This window comes from Clinocottus analis, unplaced genomic scaffold (assembly GCF_023055335.1).
Source record: "Clinocottus analis isolate CAN_PGR_092001 unplaced genomic scaffold, fCliAna1.0.p SCAF_20, whole genome shotgun sequence".
Classification (NCBI taxonomy): Eukaryota; Metazoa; Chordata; class Actinopteri; order Perciformes; family Cottidae; genus Clinocottus; species Clinocottus analis.
Genome location: NW_027175932.1, coordinates 5,361,904 through 5,383,980, shown reverse-complemented (window position 1 = coordinate 5,383,980; position 22,077 = coordinate 5,361,904). Strand labels below are relative to the sequence as shown.

At 43.0% G+C, this 22,077-nt stretch overlaps 1 protein-coding gene across 4 annotated transcripts in view; it reads left to right on the top strand.

Moving 5' to 3' along the window:
* LOC137791884 (voltage-dependent calcium channel subunit alpha-2/delta-1-like) overlaps positions 1–22,077 on the top strand; it is a 73,753-nt gene that overhangs the window by 18,738 nt on the left and 32,938 nt on the right. For all 4 annotated transcript variants that reach the window (XM_068587092.1, XM_068587096.1, XM_068587093.1 and 1 more), the window contains exons 4-6: positions 11,211–11,270; positions 14,818–14,853; positions 15,552–15,687. In XM_068587092.1, the coding sequence (XP_068443193.1) occupies positions 11,211–11,270; positions 14,818–14,853; positions 15,552–15,687 (232 nt within the window). The remainder of the gene's footprint in view (positions 1–11,210; positions 11,271–14,817; positions 14,854–15,551; positions 15,688–22,077) is intronic.

Below are 22,077 nucleotides of genomic sequence, written 5' to 3'. Positions count from 1 at the left end.
GATCCTTCATCACTGCAAACAAAGTGTATGTCACAAATCACGTTTGTTATTATACTCATAGTGGGTGTAACTTGGACAAGACGAGACAAGAATCATACGTATTCAGCAGCTTAATACGAGGTGTAAGCAATGGCAGATTAAGCTTTAATTCTATGAATGAGACTATCTTTAAGCCTCATTCACTCACAATTATTACCACTGTATCACAAAAAAAGTACACCGCAGTCTCGCCACACACATGCATCTTTAAACTCTTCCCAAGTTAAGCAGATTTACACATGGAAATAATTTTGAAAACAGAGATCAATACATTTCTTTAATAAAGGCTTTAAAAATGATTTTGTTGTTGCTAGTGTAATAGTTACAGTTATATCTAGTTATATCTTTTTTTTTGCTGTACTTTGTATCGTTCTTGCTCTTGTGTATTCACCGTCTATATAGCTGGAGATATTTGTGCACATCTATTATCCCCCAGTAGATTAATTCAGCTACTGCCAGCTCCGTCTCCAATCTAATTATCAACTATGTGGGATTAACGTGGATTTGTATCTACTCTGTTGAAGTTTGCTGCCTGATTCTATATGATGAGTTTGGGGTGTGGATCAGTTTCATTAGTAGTCCTGCTGTCTGCCTTCTTTACTCCGTTTTCATCTAAAGCCGTGAACATGCTCCAAATGTGAAGCGCCCCCCTCTCTTTTCTACTGTTTGAAACGTCAGTCCTCACACGTCGGTTTCAACCGTCTTCAAGTTAATGTTCCCAAAGCGTTAGTGATCTGACTGGGGAAATACTTTTCCTTCCAAGCCACTCATGGGCGATCAAAGAATGTGCCTCTTTCATGTTGCACTACAATATTCTGCATTCAGCGTGCGTTGAACGACGTCAAGTGAAACTGGGGTTCCCAACAGGAAAGAAATCACCGCAGTGCAGAGGGAGCTGCAAAACTTTTTTTTTACCTCAGAAAAAATACCTTGAAAGTCTTGTTATCTAGGATGTATTGCAGTGGACTATTTTAGCTTTTTTTAGATGGATTTATCAATGTGTGTGTTTGTGTGTGCCAATCTGAGCATTGTCTCCGAGAGCCCTCGGAAACTTCAGAAGCTGAACCTTTACTTCACTTGTAGCCAAACTGTAGATCTGTATGCCCACACGCGCAATCACCTTTCATACCTGTTCAGCCCTTCGGAGCCTTTGTCCACATCCCTAAAATCCTCTCTCCTCCATTCTTGTCACAAATGGTATTGAATTACTGTGCTGTGTCTTTTCCATCCCACCCTCCAACCCTCGTCTTTCCATCCTCATTGCTCATGACTCCCTCTTAACTTCCTTTCCCATAACTTCATCTTGGTGCTCTGTCACTCTTCATTCCCATTTTCCCATGTTTGCCTCGCCCCGTGTTCCTCTTTTCTCCCTCTCTGTCCTCATACATTCCTTCCCTTTCGGATGTATGCGTCCGTGTCCCTGTGTCTCTGTGTGTGGGGAACAGTTTGAATATGGATGATGCTCTTGCCTGTCGTCTCTCTCTCTCCTTTAATTTCTACTTACATTTCTTCTTTGGGCCATTATATCCAATACAGCTGAAAAGATTGCGTTAAAAAAAAAATAGAACATTTAAAGTGTATTGGTGCAAAACAGATTTCCAAATGACAAGAAGCAGATATTTTCATTCGGTAAAGCAGGAGTCAGGTGTGACAGAGCGGCACTAGTATTTGTGTTATGTAAATCCCTGAGAATAAAGTCCATCCATCTATCTATCCATTCTGTTGCTGCGGCTCAATCAATCGCAGAAAACACTTTGACAACACTTGAGACCTTTTTAATAGCCCTTGGACGACAGCACCGGAGGGGCCAACAACAATCCTCAATCAGCTGAACGTCAGTCAATGCTGAAGCACGCTGTCAATGCTGGGATCAGCACCGGACAGCGCCACAGCCGCCTGCACCTCGTCAATCGGTTCTTACTCACTTTCTGTTTCTAGGATTGTCAGTGATTTAGGTTCTCCACTGTACTCTGAAGCTGTGACCTGTTGATGAATAGTGAATGAACTCACACGTATTGGACACGCACCATAAAGCTGTATGCTCATTACATTGACCCGAGCTTCCTTTTTTTGACCTGCCTTGACAGTATATCTCTCTGATCTCCAAGCCAGCGCTGAATACTCTGACTCTGTTCTCATGAATTATTGAGTCCTTGCTCTTAACCATTCATTTCTCCTCCCACAGTGACACCGGATCCAGATATGTTTATTTATCATCAAAGGAAGTATTTTTGAGAGAGCTATGTCAATAGGTTGAGGTATTTGCACTGGTTTCTAGCCACAGGAAGAAACAGAAGTCCAACAAAAAGTGTCAGTATCTGGCTGATAAATTACATTTGTATCGACAGAAATTGTATCTAAGTAAAAGCTTAAACCTCGGTACTAAAATGTTAGTCTTAGTTTAGAATATTTGCAAACTGAAAGGAGGTTGAGCACTGATCTCACAGGCTTCAAGTGATTCAAATAAAGAGTTTGTTGTAGCCTGCATTACATCCTAAAGTTATAACCATTAAACATAGTCATGAAATCAAACCTTATTTCTAATTCCAATTTTGGTCATCATTCTTCCGAAATGTATTTACATCAGTAATCACCAATATTTCACTGGAGTTGTAACCTTACCTTGTACGATTTAATGTGGCAATAAAATGTATTGATTGACGGAAGAAGTCGCTCTTCACAAACGTGTGGGTGATGTCATGGAGAGCACGTCCAAATGTTTTATGTCTCCAACCGGTAAAACACCTCCAGCTTATCAGCAACATAACCAACGTAACAGCTTCCTGCTGACATTTGTCCCTCCAGTGTACACATTGACTTATTTGCTGCAAACCTGCCATTATATCAACATTGGCCACCACATGTTTGAAGCGCATGGCTTTTCGGAACCCATTTGGCTAATTGCTTGACTTCCGGAAGTGCTGCTTGCAGCATTGTCGAGAACCACTTATCACTTCTTCGTGTGTGTTGGTTGGAACAATAGTATATCCAGCATTCAGCAGCAAAAGTAAACTGCTGTCCGTGAGATGAGTCCTGTAGAGACCCGCATGTGGATCCTCAGCTCAGCCCTAACCCCGCAGAGCACCAGTCGCGTGTTTATTCAATATCAATTCATGTCACAAATGAGCATGTCCAAATTGCATCAAATACAACACCGGAGCGGTCATCAGCACTAAAGGTGCGTATTTCTGAGTGTCGAATCAGGGTACGGATGAATACAATTGCAACTGTTCAAGAAGATAATATACAACATGTAATGAATCTCTCTCTCGCTCTCTCTCTCTCTCTCTCTCTCTCTCTCTCTCTCTCTCTCTCTCTCTCTCTCTCTCTCTCTCTCTCTCTGTGTATATATTTGTTTCGATACACACGCCATTTGCATGTCCTTGCCAATATAAAATCCTCACAGTGTCTGCTTTCTGACATTTAAAAGCCGAGGAGGATTACACTTGCCAATGGCTTGTCTGAAGATAACTGGAGAGAGAGAATTGACGTGTTGGGACAAGGAAAAGGTTATTCTGTGTAGGTGCTTTGAAGGAAGCCACTCTGATGCTTTGTTCCCACGCTGAGGGATGTTTGCTGTTAAAAGCATAGGGGGACACCCCCCCCCCCTCCTCGCAAGACAGACCTGCAGAGAAGATGTTGTGATTAAAATCAAAGAGAGAAAGAGAATAAAAGGAATACGAGACACCAAGGTTCTGAGTGTCAAGACTCATGTATTGAGTAAAGTAAAAGAAGGGACCACTGGAGAGAAAGGGACAGCATAGGGTAAGGACTACACAACAGATGGCAGAGGACTGTGCTATTTAATCATCGATTGGTGAGATTATTTCAGGCCTGGGAATGCATTAGCTCTCTGGCAGCAGACCCAAAAGGGCCTTGGCTGCCCATTAGAGTCACTAGCCATAATTAGTGGCCATTTTGGAAACAAAAACAACAGTTCTTTTTCCAAACTTGGATTCTTGCACTGGTTTAAATCACCCTCGGCGTGGCTCTCCATCGTTAACGTGAACCAGCTTCTCCTCATCGTGAGCGGATCTTTGGCGTGGACGTAGAGAGGCAGCTTTGAGTCACACCTCAACCGCCGAGGAGAAAGATGGTGTGCGCTACAACGGGAAGATACTGAACAAAATGTTTGGGGTCTCTTGTGTAGCCGTTGCATCTCCACAGTACATGGACCACAGATGCGGCAGGTTACCATGACACCCTGGTCGCTAAGCAACATGAGCATCATAAACATTCCTCACTCCCGAAATGAATCACTTCTCATTCTCTCTTTCTCTCTCTTTGTCACCCTCTTTTGCGCGCGACACTGGGCCGTCGACATGAGAAAACTTTCATTCAAGTCTCCTCATTCACCACAATCCACAAGATTCCCTCTCTAATAGCTTTCATGTTCATCAGATTGTCAAAGGAGGAGGAAAGCAAGAGCTTGAGCTTCTGAATCGAGCCCTTTAAGTGTTGTGTTATGTAGTGGTGCATAATTACAGAGGAGTCACTGATCTCCAGTGTCTGGAAGTGCGTTATTAAACCGGCACTGGATGACATGCTGTGAGTCATTAAACACTGCTGTTAAAGCCCTAATCACAGAGTAGGCACACAGTGACACACACACACACACACACACACACACACACACACACACACCCAGACTCATGAGGCTCCTGACTCGCACGTTCTTTTATTAAGTCGTACATTGTAATTGTTACACTTGTGCAATTCCCCATCAGTGCATATCCACTTGTACTCAAAAGTTCATATGTTATAATGACTTATGTGCTTTTTCCAATGGCGTTCTGAAGAGAGCACATTACGCAATCGGTCACTTTAAATAATGATTTCTCCAAGAATATGCTGATGAAATTGACTATCTCCAAACTGCTGAATAAACAACATAAATCCTCTACTCGTGTCACACGCCAAGGGGTTTATTATTGACAGGTAATTATGCTGATGGCGTCCCGGTCTACAGCGGGCCTCTCAGAGTAACTACCTTCTATGATTATTACTGAGAGTAGTCTTCAGACATTGAAGTGTTCCCTTTTTCAGTCAAACTGCATCATAGCACATAATCAATTTTAGGATTGGGAAGTATTTATGGAACACAAATAGGTGCCATACATTTATTTTACTTTGCAATATATTACTGAAACCACTATGCCATATTACTATACATTGCAATACTATATTGTTAGTTTATTATATCATATGTATTTCATGATATTCTCTTCTATTTCTATTTTTTTAAATATATATTTACGTTACAGAATTGTGTATAATACATGTATAATATGTAATGGATATTACATTGCACATATACCATAGTTACAATGTTAGTTGTACACCTACTATAAGTATTCATACGTATACCTATTTATGTTTTATATAGTTCACACATGACAGCTAGAATTGAATTCCAGAATGTCTTTCTTACACTTATATTATGTACTGTATGTATATAGATGTATTCATAATGTAGTGTCTCTTTCGTTGGATTCATTCAAATAATGTTAGCCAGTCTCTGAGCTGTTACTCACTCTGGATTTATCTTATCCAAATCATACTGCGCACTTTAATGCTGAGTGGTGCTGGCACAGTTGAATTATTCTGTGGTCACAACGGCTATGTGTCAATCATAAATCCTTAATTTTAGCTCCTATATTGTCGCTCTTAGAGCTAAAGTTGCTGCTTTTCGGCTCTGCAGTTGCGTGTCAGTGGAGTATGAAACATTTAAAAATGTTGAACTTAACCAGCAATGTATACAGGAAGGTTTGGAGAAGCAAAACGTATTGCACATTTTACCAGCTCACAAAAACTGAGATTGTATAGGAATCCTTTGTTGGTGCGATGCAATGTTGTGCAAATGTAGTTCTGTCCCTGTCTCCAAAAAATATAAATATTTGATATCTATAATGTTGCCAAAATCTTGAATCAGTGAAACTGAGATGGCGTGTGTGTGTGTGTGTGTGTGTGTGTGAGTGAGTGACTCTACTATGTGTAAATAATAAATTATTTATTTTACCCCTTTTATCTGCTCAGATCATCATGCTTTGGGCCAAAGTTGCTGCTTTTATGCTCTACATTTGCATGTCAGTGGAGTACAAAACATATTTAAAAATGTCAAACTTAACCAGCAATGTATACAGGAAGGTTTGGAGAAGCAAAACGTATTTCAAATTTTACCAGCTCATAAAAACTGAGATTGTATAGGAATCCTTTGTTTGGTGCGATACAATGTAGTTTAAATATAGTTATGTCACTGTCTCCAAAAACTAGTAGTATTTGATATCTATAATGTTGCCGAAAATGTTGAATCAGTGAGATAGAGATGGCGTGTGTGTGTGTCTAATATTGGCCACCACTGACTCATTATTCACCACTTCCTGAAGTGTGTGCATTGTGTATCTGGCTTCCTTTGTCAGCCCAGCTGTCGCACACTCAGTGTGTGTCCGCGGCTCCAACTTTGAGTTTGTCATCTTTTTTTTCCCTTCATGAAACTCATCAGACGTACAGTATTTGCATACAAAGAGGGAGTGTACATTTTGATGTGTTTAGCTCATTATTGCACTCTGTCATATTCAGGCATAGACGCCAGATGCTGCATATTACACGTGTTGTCGCGCAATGACCAACATTTGTCCTAAGAATTTGGATTTGTTTTTTCCTTAGCCTCTTGATACATCTACAATAACATGATGAGTCCTGCAACTGAAAAGTCAAAGTGGGAGCTAAAGAAGGCATCATCAAACAATCCTCTGTTTATTAAAGAGAGGGATGCTTCAAGACATGGTGACACAGTAACGCTGTGTGTTAGGTCTGTGTGCATGTGCAGAACCGCCATGTCAACATTGCAGCTGGGTACAGCTGTAATTGGGAGCTGTTTGCAGCCAGCTGGCACACAGAGAACATGCTCAGCTGGGAGTGTTTGCTGGAGGAGAGATGAGCTGTCAAACCAGCGCACAGCAGTGGATAGCGGGAGCAGCACAAGTCCCTGACAAGTCACTTCCTGCGAAGTTGGTGTGCACTGCTTCTTGTCTAAAAGACCGGGCTTGTAGGATAGTAAGTAGGGTTAGGTCGTCAACTTGCATGTACTTACTGTACTGTACAGTTGTTTTCTTTCTTGTGCGCTCTCTCTCCCTCTCTCTCTCTCTCACCTCTTTTCTCTCTCACCACTCTCCTCCTGACTCCCTTCAGGCTGAGCAGGATAGATCTGACTAAAGTGCTGCCAGTCACAACAGCAGATGCTCATGTTTCCTCAGCTCTCCCGTGCCTCCCTGCACATCAGTAAGATGGCAGGTGTGTGTCCGTATGTGTGTGTGTGTGTGTGTGTGTGTGTGTGTGTGTGTTCCATCCTGGAAGGACTTGATGCTCTAATCAGGAACGTGTGTCAGAAAAAAGCAAGCGTGCATGTTTACACAGTACATCTCTGTGTATTGCTTACAAGAGCCCGGTGTTTTTGTACCCAGCGTTCTCAGATGGCAGACGTGAAGGATGCTTTTGAACAGCTGAGGGTGATTTGTGTATTCTACGCGTACGTGTGTGAGGATGCCAGTCTCATTGCTTTCCGTCCTCCCTCTCTCCATCCCTTCAAATGCTCCTTGTGCATTCAGGCATGAAGACTCATCTAAATAAGACACATCTGTCCCCCATTATGACTCAAGGGAGAGCTGTGATTGATCACTGGAAACCCAGCACTCCCACTGTCATCCTCCAACAAAGGTAGAGAGAATACAACACTGGGGAATGTTACATTACGAATCCCAAAAAGCTGTGTACAAGAACAGCTGCTGGTGCTGAGAGCAGGGTGTATTTGGCACCACTGTGTTCATCTTTACATAAAACATCATCACAAATGACCATGATCCCAATGACTACACACATTAAGTGCATTTGCCAACCAGGTGGGGGCGAAACAGAAGGTTCGCCCCCACCAGCAACTTAAAACAATTAAATGTGTCTTATGTTCTCCTCACAAGAACTAATATCACAGGCAGACTCTTTATTCTTCGGCATCGAGTCACACAGCGTGAACCAGGCATACATCATCTTCATTAACTGTTCTGTAACTCCGCAATATGCTCTCATTAGTCTTTCCATAGCAGCTTGCTGATATTATAAAATGTAAGCCAGCTCATTACCAAGTCCATATTTTTATCACACGTATTAATTCTTATTGCGTATGGCATTTATCTGATATGCGGTGGGTGCGACATGATGGGCCGAATTTGAGTTTGTTGTCTGTGGTGAATCTGAGATATTTGAAGATGCTCGTCTGCTCAACTGCCTTCATTGGACCAGTGTGGGGTGTATTTGAAGTGCTAATACCAAGTTATTGTGTCTTGTTCAGGTTTAGCTGCAGGTAGCAGCCTTGGGTGAAGTGAGAAATTGAGTTTTGATAGGCTGAAACAGTTATTGTCATTGTGAGGTCCATGTGTGGCTGTGTTATCAGAGTATTTGAAGTATGTGGTGATGGATGAAGGGCTGGTACAGTGTAGTTGAGGTTGTATAGAAAGGGGTTGAGGACACAAACCCACCGGGTAGGGATGTTATCTGGGCTCGCACCTGGCCAGCGCTGTCGGACATCATCCAGTGTGAATGGGGGATGTGAAGGCTCATGAAAGGGTATTATCATGAAAGCGTAACTTACCTTGTCACAACAAGATACGTTGTGGCAAGACCATGCTGTGAGGCCGTGGCTTTAACATAGAAGTGCACTGCAGCAGCTGCTGACCTCTGACTCTATGACCTCCTGGTCTGCTGTGGAGATGCTCATTAAGGATTTCCTGGGTGGTATAGTGGACTTTCTCCAGATTCTTTCAGGACATGATGTCTTTATTCCAGTGGGAGTGGAAAAGGAGTTGCAGAACTCTTCCACTTCAGTGAAATCGTCTGTGAAGCCAGTGAAGAAGTAACAGCCAACAAGTTCAGTTCTGCTTTTGGCAAGTACAGCCTGTCAAACATGGAACTCAAAGGATTTGGCTCGATTTGGTGTCTGAAATAGTTTGAAAACTCAGATTTTCAAAACTAAAAAATGTGAAGTAAAGTTAAATAAAAAATGAAAACAACCACTCAAACAATGCATGCTGGGAACTGTAATGTACTACAGTGTATACAACTAATATACGGGTCATGTTTCTTTGGCACATTCATTCCACTCATCATTTCAAGTCAAAAGAAATCAAAGTAAGAGGAACGTGTTTGTATGAATTAGACAGAGTTGTGAAACTGACATTTTAATTGGACTTAACTTAGATATTTACATTTAGGTCATGATGAAGACTCCACATAGCAAGTTGTATGCTAGTTTACAGTGAAGCATTTTGCAAGCAAGCATAAAAACGTACTGTCCTGGTCATACTGATGTAATACAGTAGGAGTGCTTCCAGAGTAAATCACCATCAGTGGGGTTGTGAACACATCAGCTTATTAGTTTATTAGATCTAATAAACACACACCCCAATCTGTCTTTGAGCAAACAATGACCTGACTGGAAACAGACAGCTGAGGAGCCACTGGTTTGTTTTGTAGATTGTGTTTGTGTTGTGACGTAAAAGAAGACCACCAGAACCGGCTGCTGAGATCCATGTTCCTCACAAAGGAAAGACTTACAGGATGTATACTACAAATAGCATGGGAATACCTGATGATTATTTTTTTTCACCTGAAGTAACCTATGTATCCAGGAACAGAGAGATGTCTAGCGTGTGAAATGCAGTGAAGCCGTTCTCTCTCCTGCCTTAGCCACACACCCACATATCTCCATTTCACATGGGCTCCTTTGCTAGCCACGAGCTCCCACCGTTTCTAACAGCTGCTGCTAAATTTCTCCCTTAATGAGACACAACTGAGAGGCAGTCGAGGTACCCGCGTTTCAGACCACAACAGTGTCAGCACCCAGCATGCACGATGGGACGTCGTGGCGTACAGGCACGAGTGATCTGCAGGAGGGAGTTTTCATTCTGGAAATGTTGCTTCTTGCCAATTGATTATGCTGAGAGGGGGTTTACTTTGAGAAAGGAAGGGAGGAAGGAAGAAAGGAAAGAAGGAAAGAAGGAAAGAGAGTGAGCAAGCAGTGCAGGAACAAGAGGCTAAACAATGTTGTCACTGCCTCTGTGGGAATGTCTATTTTATGGACGCATGTTTCAAGTCAGTTGAGAAGATTGATGGTGTTTTCCTTTTCTGTTCTCTCCCCCATCAGGCCGTTGTCTCACTGAGGAGTTGATCGCATTAATTGTGTCTACTTTGTCTTAGTGTGAGGTTTTACAATGATATCAAGTGGTTTAAGATTGTGCTTTTTGGATAGGTGATTTCAAAATTGGGAACGAAGGCAAATGTACAGTTGATGTCATGTGCAAGGTCTGACTTGGCGCCTAAACATCCCAGTATGAGAGTCACAATCAGACTTTACTCTGCCTGTCTGATTCTTCCAACTGTCTTCTTAAATTTCACCGCAGAATTAATTAAATAATGAGTTTTTTCAGACCCCCCTCCTCCTCTCATTTCATAAATGAATTCACTGCTTTGCCCCCATCAAGTCTCTGCTCCTTCTGTGTGACTTGAAGCCAGTAGTGCCGTACACATAAGCAGGAAGAGACGGATTTTATATTTCCCAGGGGAAATTAATAGTACAGCGCATTTCTGGACAAGGTACAGATTAAAAGCTGGGCCCATTATAAACCCATTAACCCAGTCATTAGGACCAGATATGGGAAAAGATGGAATATGCGGGTGTCTAATTTTAGCGCAACACTGTGTCACAGCTGTCACAGCTAGTCCTAATTCATACCCACAGGTTCAGAGAAGACTATATTTGCAGGTATATCCCTTGAACTCGCTCGTGCATTAGCATCACCCTCTTTTACGCTGCCCTCGGGTTATATTTCACGACTTCACATGTGTGTCTGATATTAAATGATTCATAATTTTAACTGCATATGTTTTGTTTTTTTAGAACACCAGGCCTGCCTGGGATTTTCTCTAGTTTATGGCTTTTCTAACACACTGTCATCATTTAACAAAGTGTAAGTTGGGGCCGAAGCCATTGTCATGATGTCGTTAGTAACGTTGCACGAGAGCCAAAAAGCTCCTCGCTTTTACGAGGATAATTAACATGGGCTAACGTACTGCATACCTCTCGCCTCCTACTCTCTCCTCCTCCCTCTTTCTTCTCACAGAAGCTGGCCATGGAAGCGGAGAAGTTTCAAATGGAGCACACGTGGAGCGGCGACAGTGAGGTGAGTTCGTTAGCGCCGCAACACAGTTCAAGCGGTGCCGCCGAAGCCGTAAGGGGAGCTGATTATCCAATATGATTGTAATAATTGGATGGCAAATCTCATTACAATGACGGTGGTGCGGTTATGACTTAATACAAGATTGAATTTCATCATTTTACATAATAGGCAGAAACAACTATGCATATGATGAGCACGCGCGCACGCAGACGCCGCACACTGATATTGTCCATTCATCGTGCTATTAAGAAAACATTAGAAGGGAACGTACAGCAAATTATATGAACACAGTATTATATTACTCCTTTAATTACTTTGACCAATTGTTAATCCTGTGAATGCGGTGCCCGATTCCACAACGGCAGCCGGGAATTACAGCGCAGCGATTCACTGTCGGCGACGCCGTCTTTTAGCTTCGGCCGCTTCATAATAGATGCAAATTGCGAATGTCCTGGTTCTGCTTCGCCATGAGAAAAGCCTCACGCTCTGGGAAGTCATTTTTCAAATGACAAACGCTATTGAGTAAAAAATACTCTGGTGGAAAAAAACTTCAAAGAAATTCCACTTTGCCATTAAGCCTATTAAGTAAAAAAAAATAATAATAAAAAAAGCTCTTCAGTGTTGTTTGCCAATCCTTAATGATTCTTTCCCATTAAAAGTTTCCATTTTTCAACGTCTTACACATTGTGTTGCGTTAAACAGGGAAGGAAAGTATATCTGCTATTTTACAATCACAGAGTTTGATGTTGTTTTGTCCCTGAATGCTCGGCTAGCGAACGTAAAAATAGAAAACATGCTATGGGGATTTCTGTCATACTTCAACCGATTGAATATCTCTGTATCTGTGTAGTTGTGATATAGAAATTCCCAATATAGCTTTTGCTTAGAGCTTTACACAAATGTAATGAATTCATACTGATGTGTCCTCTGCATAAACCTGTGACTGTGATGACTGAATAATATGAACCGAGGCCTCTTGTGGCTTCAGAGATTTGCATTATGTTGATGGCGATAAGAGCTTTTTGCAATGTCTGACGCCTCCACTGTTGACGAATAAAAATGTCATCACTGCACGACTCTAGCTTTGTTGTTTTTATATCAGAGATATCATTTGATGGCTTAGATTGTGTAACCACAGCTTTGTTACAACTTCACACAGAGTGTCTGACGCTCAGTGTCGCCCCACATGAACCTGTGTGTGTCGTCATTGGACACAGAGCATGAGTGCGTTTTTGTCTACTGTACATCAGCTGTTTGAAGGCTGTATTGTTAAATATTCCAGTAAATTATTTTAACACGGGACGTGGGCATCTTTTCTATAATGCGAAGCCACATATTCAGTGAGCAACGAACACAACGAGATTATGAACAATTCTGAAGCCTTTGAAGGCTTTGACTCATTTTGCACACAATTTTGAAAGAGAAGGCGGATCACAATAATACGTGCTGGAATTGTTCATTTAATTTTTTCCTTTTACCTTATATTACAATACATACAACTCATACATAATTTGACATAAAACAAACACTGTTTAATGCACAAAACAGGCTCACACATTGTATGGATTTGTGTCATAGTAAATTATGAGTGTTTGAAATACCATGTGTGTGCATGCGTGTGTGTGTCGCGCATGCGTCTGTTTTCTGTCACCTTTGATAACTGGGCCAACACTACTGGGCACCTCTCCCCGCTGACGTTAAACACTTAAAAGCTGTCACTGGTGTGTGTCTGTTTTGGAATGTAATGACTTTGGCCCTATTCACAGTTGTCGTTAAAATACTTCTCTAAACAGGTCAATTTGATTTGCCTTCACGTTACTTCTTGTGTCTCATTTTAAGTGGGAGCGGGTTTGGAGGCGGCACTGTCCAAAATAAACATTGTAGAACATTAAATGTGAAACAACACCATTATCATGCGATGTTTGCAGGGAGAAGCACAAACGTCACAAATGGTCGACGTGAACTGCGGCTGCACCTGGCAGACATTGGCAATACGTTAACATGCGTACTCTTATTCAGACAAAATAAACAAAATACAGATCACACACACTCTGATTTGCTAGTACACATCGCACCCGCCACAACTTGCTCCATAGGTAATGGCATAAATCATATTTTTGCAACTCTTCCCTTCCGCCTTTCACACCATCCCTCACACATGTAGTGTTCTCGCGCACACTAGCCTCCCCCGAGGGGTGCGCTCGGTGGTGTGACCTTAGTGTCCGTGTCCCCTCTTGAGGTGCACATTGTCTGCAGCAACATGAGCTGACAGAGAACATCATGGGACAGTCTGTTGTTATCAGTGTGATTAGTGTTGCTGGCGTGTACATATCAGTGGCAGGCTAACACCTGACATAACTAAGAAACAGCAAAAACAGAGAGCAGATGCTAGCCTTTGGCACAGTTTACACAGTGGGATCTCTTATTGTGCGCTAATTGCATGCTGTTTAAACTGAGGTAGTAGCAGATCCTTTTTGCAGCTGCAGAAGTGGTAAGCGGGTGAGGGGAGTCAATCAATAGTGGAAAAGACTGTCTAGACCTGTTCTGTAGGAGAAGTGCCCTGAGATAACTTCTGGTATGATTTGGCACTCTATAAATAAAATGGGAATGTAAATTGAACCAGCTCCGTGGCTCCAGGTATTCCTGTGTCAGCAGGAGCTATAGGTTAGCACGTCGGCGCTCTGATAGGCGGCGTCCTGACAGGAAGCCCGGCAGTGTGAGAGCAAAACAACACCACTTACTTCACTGATCCTCAGTGTCAAACACACTGCTGCCTTGCAAGGAAATAGGGCAGGATTTAAATTCTGTCCACAGCCGCAGTTGTAACTAAAACAAAAAAAGACAAGTATGATAGCTTTACTTTCTTCATGGCATCTTTTAAGATTAGATTACAGTCATTTTTAAAGGAGCATCTTTAGAATCTGTAACAGTCAGTTAGTCTGGCCTTCAGTTTCATTAAATTTGATGGGGTTTTTTTCATCCAAGACTAAGTACAATGTCTGGCCTAGCCTTTACTTAAATTCAATCTTTTAGGCAAATTTAAATGTGACTTCTAGTGGAAATTTGAGTCTCCTTTATTCCCAACAAGGACATCTCAAGGGAAACAAAGTAAACAAGATACCAAATAGCTTTGTGGGATTTGATCCTCGATCAGGGTGGACACATTTTGGCACCAATTTGGAGCCATGTACACTTCGTTGTGGACTTTAAGCGCAAATTACGTGCGGCTAAAGATCTGTTTTTTGCTTCTCACCTTGCAGCAGTGATGTAAAAGTGTACTTCAGCATACAGCAGTTAACTGTGACATCACTGATTGTCGCTGGAGCAGACAGCGAGCACCCTGTGACGTCTCCCACCTGTTACTCAAAGCGGATACACCCTCAATTACGCATAACTCCTCATCATGATCAGCTAAAGAGATTAAATGGCTGTAAACGTGTTTACTTCTGACAGTAAAATGCGGTTGTTTAGGCTGCATTCAGGTCATTTAAAAGTGTATACTGTGATTCATTACTAATCTTTTCCTGTTTGTCTTTCAATCTCTTCGCAGGTTGACAACATGGTTTACTACAATGCCAAAGATGACGTGAGTTAAACTTCATCTCACTATTTTTGTGTAATTACAGTTGCAAATTGTCAAATATAACACCACAAGCAACCCATATCCAGCCCTCCAGAGATCTTAACCATGGCAACGAAACCGTTAGCACATTTTATTGATAGCCTGTAGGAATCTGTGAAAAGACGTCACTGTGTATGTGTGTGTATGTAACTACCGATGCAATATCTATAATCCTCTCTGGTTTGTGTGCATGTTGAATCAGATTCATGTTTTTTATCTATAAGGACCAGTGGATGTTTTGGGCCCCACACACGAGTATACGTGAGACATTGAATGCCTCCCCCGGCCTCAGACGTCATCTGTCTGCTCTCATAAACGGGGATCAGCATCGAATTCCCCTCCACTATCCCAGTAGGAAAGAACCCCACTAATGTCACTCTGCATTTGACTGACAACCCCTCTACCCTCGGTCTCTTTCTCTTCGGATGCCTGGGTTTATGTTTCACAGCCTAAAACCTTTCAGTTTCTCAATATGTATCTGTCACTAGTGACATATAAGTGAATACTAACACTGACACCTTGTCATTCGCAGTAAAATAAAACTGCATGTTCACAAACCGAGGGTGCACGCACATACACAGAGCCCTCTTCAGACCATAAAATCCTTTGCAGGATGATACTGAAACGCCAACTTCTGCTGTGTTTTCCCCCCTTTTCTGCAGCTTAATCAGACAGAGGAAGTAAAGGGAAGGAAGAACCGATATCTTCCAGATGACTTTGAGATTGACCCCGACTTCAAACGACTCGTCTCGTACAACACCACCGCTGTCCACATCCCCACAGATATATATGAAGGCTGTAAGTTGAAACACAGGCATTGTATTAAACTGCATGATCTTTCTCATATCGTCCACACATCCTTCATTAAATAAATGGTAATACGTAGAAACCACCAGCTCACATCTCTCTCTCTCTTTATCGCTGTCATCACTATGTCCAGTATCGACAGTACATTCCCATGATGCAGAGCTCAGCCTTCGAGTGCTGTCTGAAGTGTATACAGTTCCCTAGCACGGCTAGGCTATTCTAGTCTATATATAGCCCAGATGTCAACAACCCAACTACCCAATGGCCAGCACACTCTAGCCCCCTCTTTACCCTGGTCACCGGCTGCTCCCTTTCCTCCCGTTCACGGCTGACCCCGCTGACCCCGCTGACCCGGACAGTTGAGCAAAAACGTTTTAGCTCGGCCAACGACAGGTCTTTCTGTCGGTGCTTTGCGCATTTCAGTCATTTTGGCTTGTTTATCACACACTTGCATTAACGCTTTTCTTGTCACGACTTCTCTCACTTTCTTAACTCACAAAAGTGTCTTGGTCATTGTTTTCATCATATAAATATAATGCGATTTTTTTTAAATTTTATTTGAGCAATATTTGCCACATGGCTACAAGGATGGCGTTGTTGGCCACTGCTTTGGTTCAGACTCGAGGATTGCAATGGAAATTTCTAAGGACATTCATGGTCCCCAGGAGATTCATCATAATAACTTTGGTGATTCCCTCACCTTTCCTCTTTATGCTGTTCAGAAATGTCTAAACAGCTGTTGGATATATTGCCATGGTATTTGGTACAGATATCCATGATACCCAGAGAATGAACCAATTACTATTTTGTCCTACTCCCTTTGCCTCCCTTACTGCTGGCACTACATGTTATGATCACACTTCTCTCACATCCTGCTGATCAAACATTAATAGCCTACAGGGCCATAACTTCATGGAGAGATAGTCCATGTCTCCCTTCTGGAGCCTCTCCCAGCATTCAACATAAGCAGCAAAACAAACCCGACAGGCCACCAGTCAAACCAGATTTAGTTTACAGTAATTCAATCTGGTATAATAAAGAATGCTTACCGAATGTGGCTAGCCTCAAACTCTTTCAGACAAAATTGAGTCATCAGGAACCGAATAATTGGAGTTTTTTCCATTACGATCCTACTGTGTCAAACGGGAACAGACATTACTGTGAAATTGATGTTCGCATCAGGTAATTGCTTTTGCATCACAAGTTAGTCTTGAAACAGCAAAATACAAATCTAAACCTGGAAGGTATTTTTCACTTTTTCCAGTGATTTGAAAACAGCAGTATCTTAAACAGATACTTTCACTAATGTATGGGTAAATGACTAGTTACACAAACCAGAGCACGTTTCCCCACGACCTGCACAAACACACACACACACACACACACACACACACACACACAACACATCTTCTAAATTAGCCTCTTAATCGAGGACACCAATGAATGCAATGCAAGGACACACACACGGACAAAAGGATGCAGACAGGTATTGATACACACAGAAGCATACAGCTCATGTCCTTCTTTGCCAACACACTCTCATACCAAACATGCACACAAAATATAGTTTCAATAAGAGGACACGGTCAGGGCTTGAGATAATGGACATGAGACTTGATAAAATAATCCAAATGGGAATTTCGATCATTCCAAAGAAACACAATGTCTCTTCTCGTATCATCTAGTACAGCAACACGACATCATTCGCCCCTCAAGCTGCTTTATATAACACTTCATAACTAAACTTATTAAATGTTATAGTTACACAACACATTTAACGACACACAAATCCAGCAGGCATCAAACAGTTAAAACAATTCCCGTATATATGCCCAGGCCTGAGCTATTAGCCTCCTTGGCATTGATTGAGCATTCAATATCAATTTATTTAATGATCGTCACGCTGGGTTTGCTAAATGCAGTGGACTCGGTCGCATGATTGTAATGTCCTGACACAGCAAGTCACTCCACATAAGTTGGACTATAAATGTGCAGAGTGACAGGCCTCTGAGGCCTCTGACTGTGCAGACATTTTTGTCTTTGCCAAATGCACTCGGTTATTTTTAACGATGAGGGTGGGTTCGGGTGTTGGAGGAGGGGTATGTTCCTCGTGGGATTTATCGGTCGGTCTTTCGCTCTCTTTCGAAACTGTAATGTGGCCTCTTTCGTTCTTTGTCTTTTTCTTACCTTCCTTCCTTTCTTTCTTATGTGTTTTGCTGCGTGGCATCCATGCTTTGTGTAAGGCTTTCCAGAATTATGTGAGCAAGATCTCATTAGATGTGTTAAAATGTTGGTATCTGTTTGACCTCTCTTAGTTCTCAGGCAGGTGGTGGAGGGTTGCGTCACAAACACAAAGTGGCACAGCATAGGATTGTGTTGGTGCTCTCTCTCTCTCTCTCTCTCTCTCTCCCTCTCTCTCTCTCTCTCTCTCTCTCCCCCTCCCTCCCTCTCTCTCCAAGGACGGCCTGCCACATTGTTGCCACTCCGGATGGTCAGCCCCGTCGGCGTTGCCATGGCAGTGTGTATCCGACTGTGTGTGTGCGTTTGTCAGTGTGTGCGTGGGAGGAGACAAACGCACTTGGACACGCCCTGGATTTCTATCTTGTTGTGTGGAGGAACGACTGGTAACTTGATTAGGGGCTTCGTCTAGACAGGGCTGGCGTCCTTGTGGCTTTTACTGATGCTGAAGGAGAGATGTGTCATCCTCAAACTCTCCATTAATTGCGGTCGACTTTCTCGGCAACCTTCACTCTTCCCTCTTCCTCCTTTTCCCATCCCCACGGTTTGTTTTGTTTAGCTCCTTTCTCCAACCTTCTTCATACTTACATCGTCATGTTTGCTCTTTTTTTCATTCTTCCTCGCCTCCATTCTCTCTTCTTCCTCGGCGTCCTCATCCTCTGCAGCTCTGCCCCTTCACACCACCCTCCCCTCATCCCTTGCTCCACTTTATTAGGCATATTAATAGGTTGCGTGGAGACAAATATGCTCCTGTTTTTCTCCCCCGCATCAGTCCTGCTGATTGGAATCTATTCTCCCTGCTGATCCAGTGTGGGTGGTCAGACTGGGATTCATGATCGTGTTTCTGTGTGTGTGTGTTTGTGTGTGTGTGTGTGTGTGCGTGTGTGTGTGTGTGTGTGCATGCACACTTGCGATGAATCAGAGTTTGTCTATGTGTGTGAATGTGTTGAGAGGGGGGGGGGGGTGGAAGAAACACTTTGAGTGTGAGAGTTGGCATGTGTGTGCATGTGTGTGTGTGAGTGTGTGTGTGTGTCACATCGCATGCACCTATGGATCTCGTGGCCGCGGATGCGTGTCGTCTTGCTCATTAGGCAGATTGGCGTGCATGCGTTGAGAGGAGAGCGTCGCGGTCTTGGCAGGAGATCCGAGGCTCGTCTGATGCCCGTTTGAATCAACGCTGTGTGGCACCTGTCGGCCCGAGACACACACACACTGTGACGGACTGAGAGTCTGTGGCACTGTGTATGTGAGCGTGTTTGTATGGAAGTTGCGGCCCCTGTGGCAAAGCTCACAGCGTAGAAATATTTTTATTTTTCTGCACTCTTGATACACGTCCTGTTTTGTTGACGGAGCCCGCTGCCAAACTCTTGAATTTTCATCGTCTCAATCACTGTCTCCTCATCCTTCCTTCTTCCCCTCCCCTCTCACTGTAATTATGTCTACCTGTGTCCTTGCGGCAGGTTGGATGCCTTCCCAGGATGTTCTCATGGGCTGATTGCGATTCCACTCCATACCAAAGTGTTTTCCTATCCAGTAATGAGATAGATTTCCGTCTTGTCACCTTCAGTATTGAAGAATTAATTCCCGATAATGGCAAGCAATATCAACAAGTGGGAACTTTGCAACCTGGTGCTCCCAATGAGGTTTAAAAAAGGCTCGACTGGGAACGATTGCCCCCGATCTCAAGCCAGTTGACGTGACTTGAAGGGGGTCACCTTCACGACTCGACACCTTTGTCATGCTACAGAAAAAAAAAATGTGAGGGCTACGTATGTGTGTGAGCTGGTTTCATATATGCCTTCCCCTTGGCCAAAGCCGCTATGAGTGTGTCTCTACATCTTCATATGGCCTTGGGGGGTTTTCACACATACTCACGAGAGCTACACTCAAGCCTTTACTCCATGTGGCATTCCCAAATGTTCACCTATGTGTCAGACAGTCTGCACACATCCTCATTCCTTTGAACACACACTTATATTAACATCACTGGAATAGATTTGTTTTTTCAACTTTAACTCTCAACCTGTCGCTACAACATACATCTGTATTTAGGTGCTAACAGATGCACGTTGTACAGCTGCCTGCAAAATGAATGCCTTTGAGCTCAAGTCAGTACTGAGTGTCCAAGTATCATCGAGTCCAGGGCCCCTCGTGATAGTATGATTACAGGTTCTCATCACTTCAGCCCCCACCAAGTAATTACTTTCAAATGCACAGGCAGTTTCAGCCACCAGCTCACTGATGACAGGGAACACTGCAGGGCATCGCTTGGCACGGCACCACGCCGCTCTCCCTCTCCTCACCTCCTCCCACCGCCGTCCCCCTCATCAGTTACTGCGAGAATCCTGTTTGATTCCTTTCTGAAAGCATCTACATGCCTCACGGGGGAATAATTTGTATCTTTGCTTCCATATTCAGTTCCCTTGTCTTTTCGACCCATGAATCATTAAACTAACCAAGTGATATTTTGAAAGTCATAGCTGGGCGTCTTCGAAAATGCAATAACGTCTGAAACAATTACATTGGAGATGTTGGAGACCCCTCAGTGTTGCACCAATTAAAATGGCCTCAAACAGGTTGAACCAGAGTTAAAAAGCTCAGCAGGTGTAACCAACCTGTTACCGTTATGAATTCTGCACCAAACCCATTAATATATGAACCACAACTACACAAATACCTGTGATTATACACTAAATGCATGGTCACATTACCATTTGCCCCATGTATTCTCCAACAACCCTTTAGCACCATCTCCCTTTACTCTCTGTTCACTCATTATTGTGTCATTTCCCTAATTTCACCGGTGAAAGAAGAATTGTGATGCGTTTGTATATATCTAATGTGTTTGTTTATTCCAACCCTAAAAAAAAACCTTTTACTGAAATTTAATCTCAGTATTGGTAATATGAATCTGTGTTGCTCTGCTGAAACAGACACACAAACACATGCGCACAATCCCCCCCCCCCCCCCCCCCCCAATTGTCCCTCGGGCCATGACGCCCCGTCTGACAAATAGAGCTGACCGCACTTCTCATTTCTTTTTATCACGGTGACCTCGAGCAAGCGGCGAACACATTGCCACAGAGATGGATCTGTTTGCGGCGAAAATGTGATTTGTTCCAGTATTTGGCTGAGTTTAGAGGACACTGCTTTGCCGCGCCTTTGATATTGTTGCTCAGGGCTCATCAGCGGAGCCTGACCTGCACATCCCATAATGGATATGTCAATTCTACACGGGGCAAACGCATAAAACAGACAGGGAATAAGGACACACTCTGCATCTCAATCATCTATGTTGTTCCTCTTCCTCGTTATTTATCTACACAGGCATACATTGCCTGATGGGTTGGACACGACATTTGACTTCCTGCAGTCGCAGCTGGTGGGCGACTGCAATACTGAACGTGATCTGTCCTTGTTAGTTCACAGTTCAGTATGTGCAGCGTCGGGGGGGGAAAAATCTATGTTTCCGCTATGAGGTCTTGAGACTTCTTGTTACTGATGTCACGGAAAGCAGCAGGACGAATCCATTAAAGGCTCTCCTCCGGGAGCGGAGAGATGAGGCCTGAACAAATTGTCATCACTTATCACTGGGACACGCTTTGCTCTACAATACCACAGGGAGCAATTTAAGGCTCGGACTAAACTCTATCTTTATTTGACGTAGCATGGAAATAAAGCTTTTTTTTTTTTTTTTTTTAAAGGAGGTGGTAGTGAGGAGGAGAAGGAGTGAGGAGCCAGAGGGAGCGTGAGAGCCACAGGACGAGGAAGAAGTGGGAGGGTGACAGAAAAAAAAAATAATTCTAGGCTGGCCATTGCTTATTTATTTAGTTAAAAGAGTACACTCAGTTTTTCTTGGCGGCTTTTAGCCAAACACACTAGTACCAACTGTGCCTCATTCTGATGAATTGTAAATATAATAAGTAACTTAGTTACATGTCCCCTTCACTAACTTGACGTAACTCACTTTGGACCACAGAGCTTCTCGTCTGTCCCGTATGAGTCTTCCTCAGCAGAACCTCTTACCTCCAGATGTCCCCTGTCCCGTCCTTAGGGCTCTTTGTTTTAGTTTTTTTGTTTCTTTAATCCATTTGCTTTCACAGAAACACACAGATATGGGACATCTAAACACACACACACACA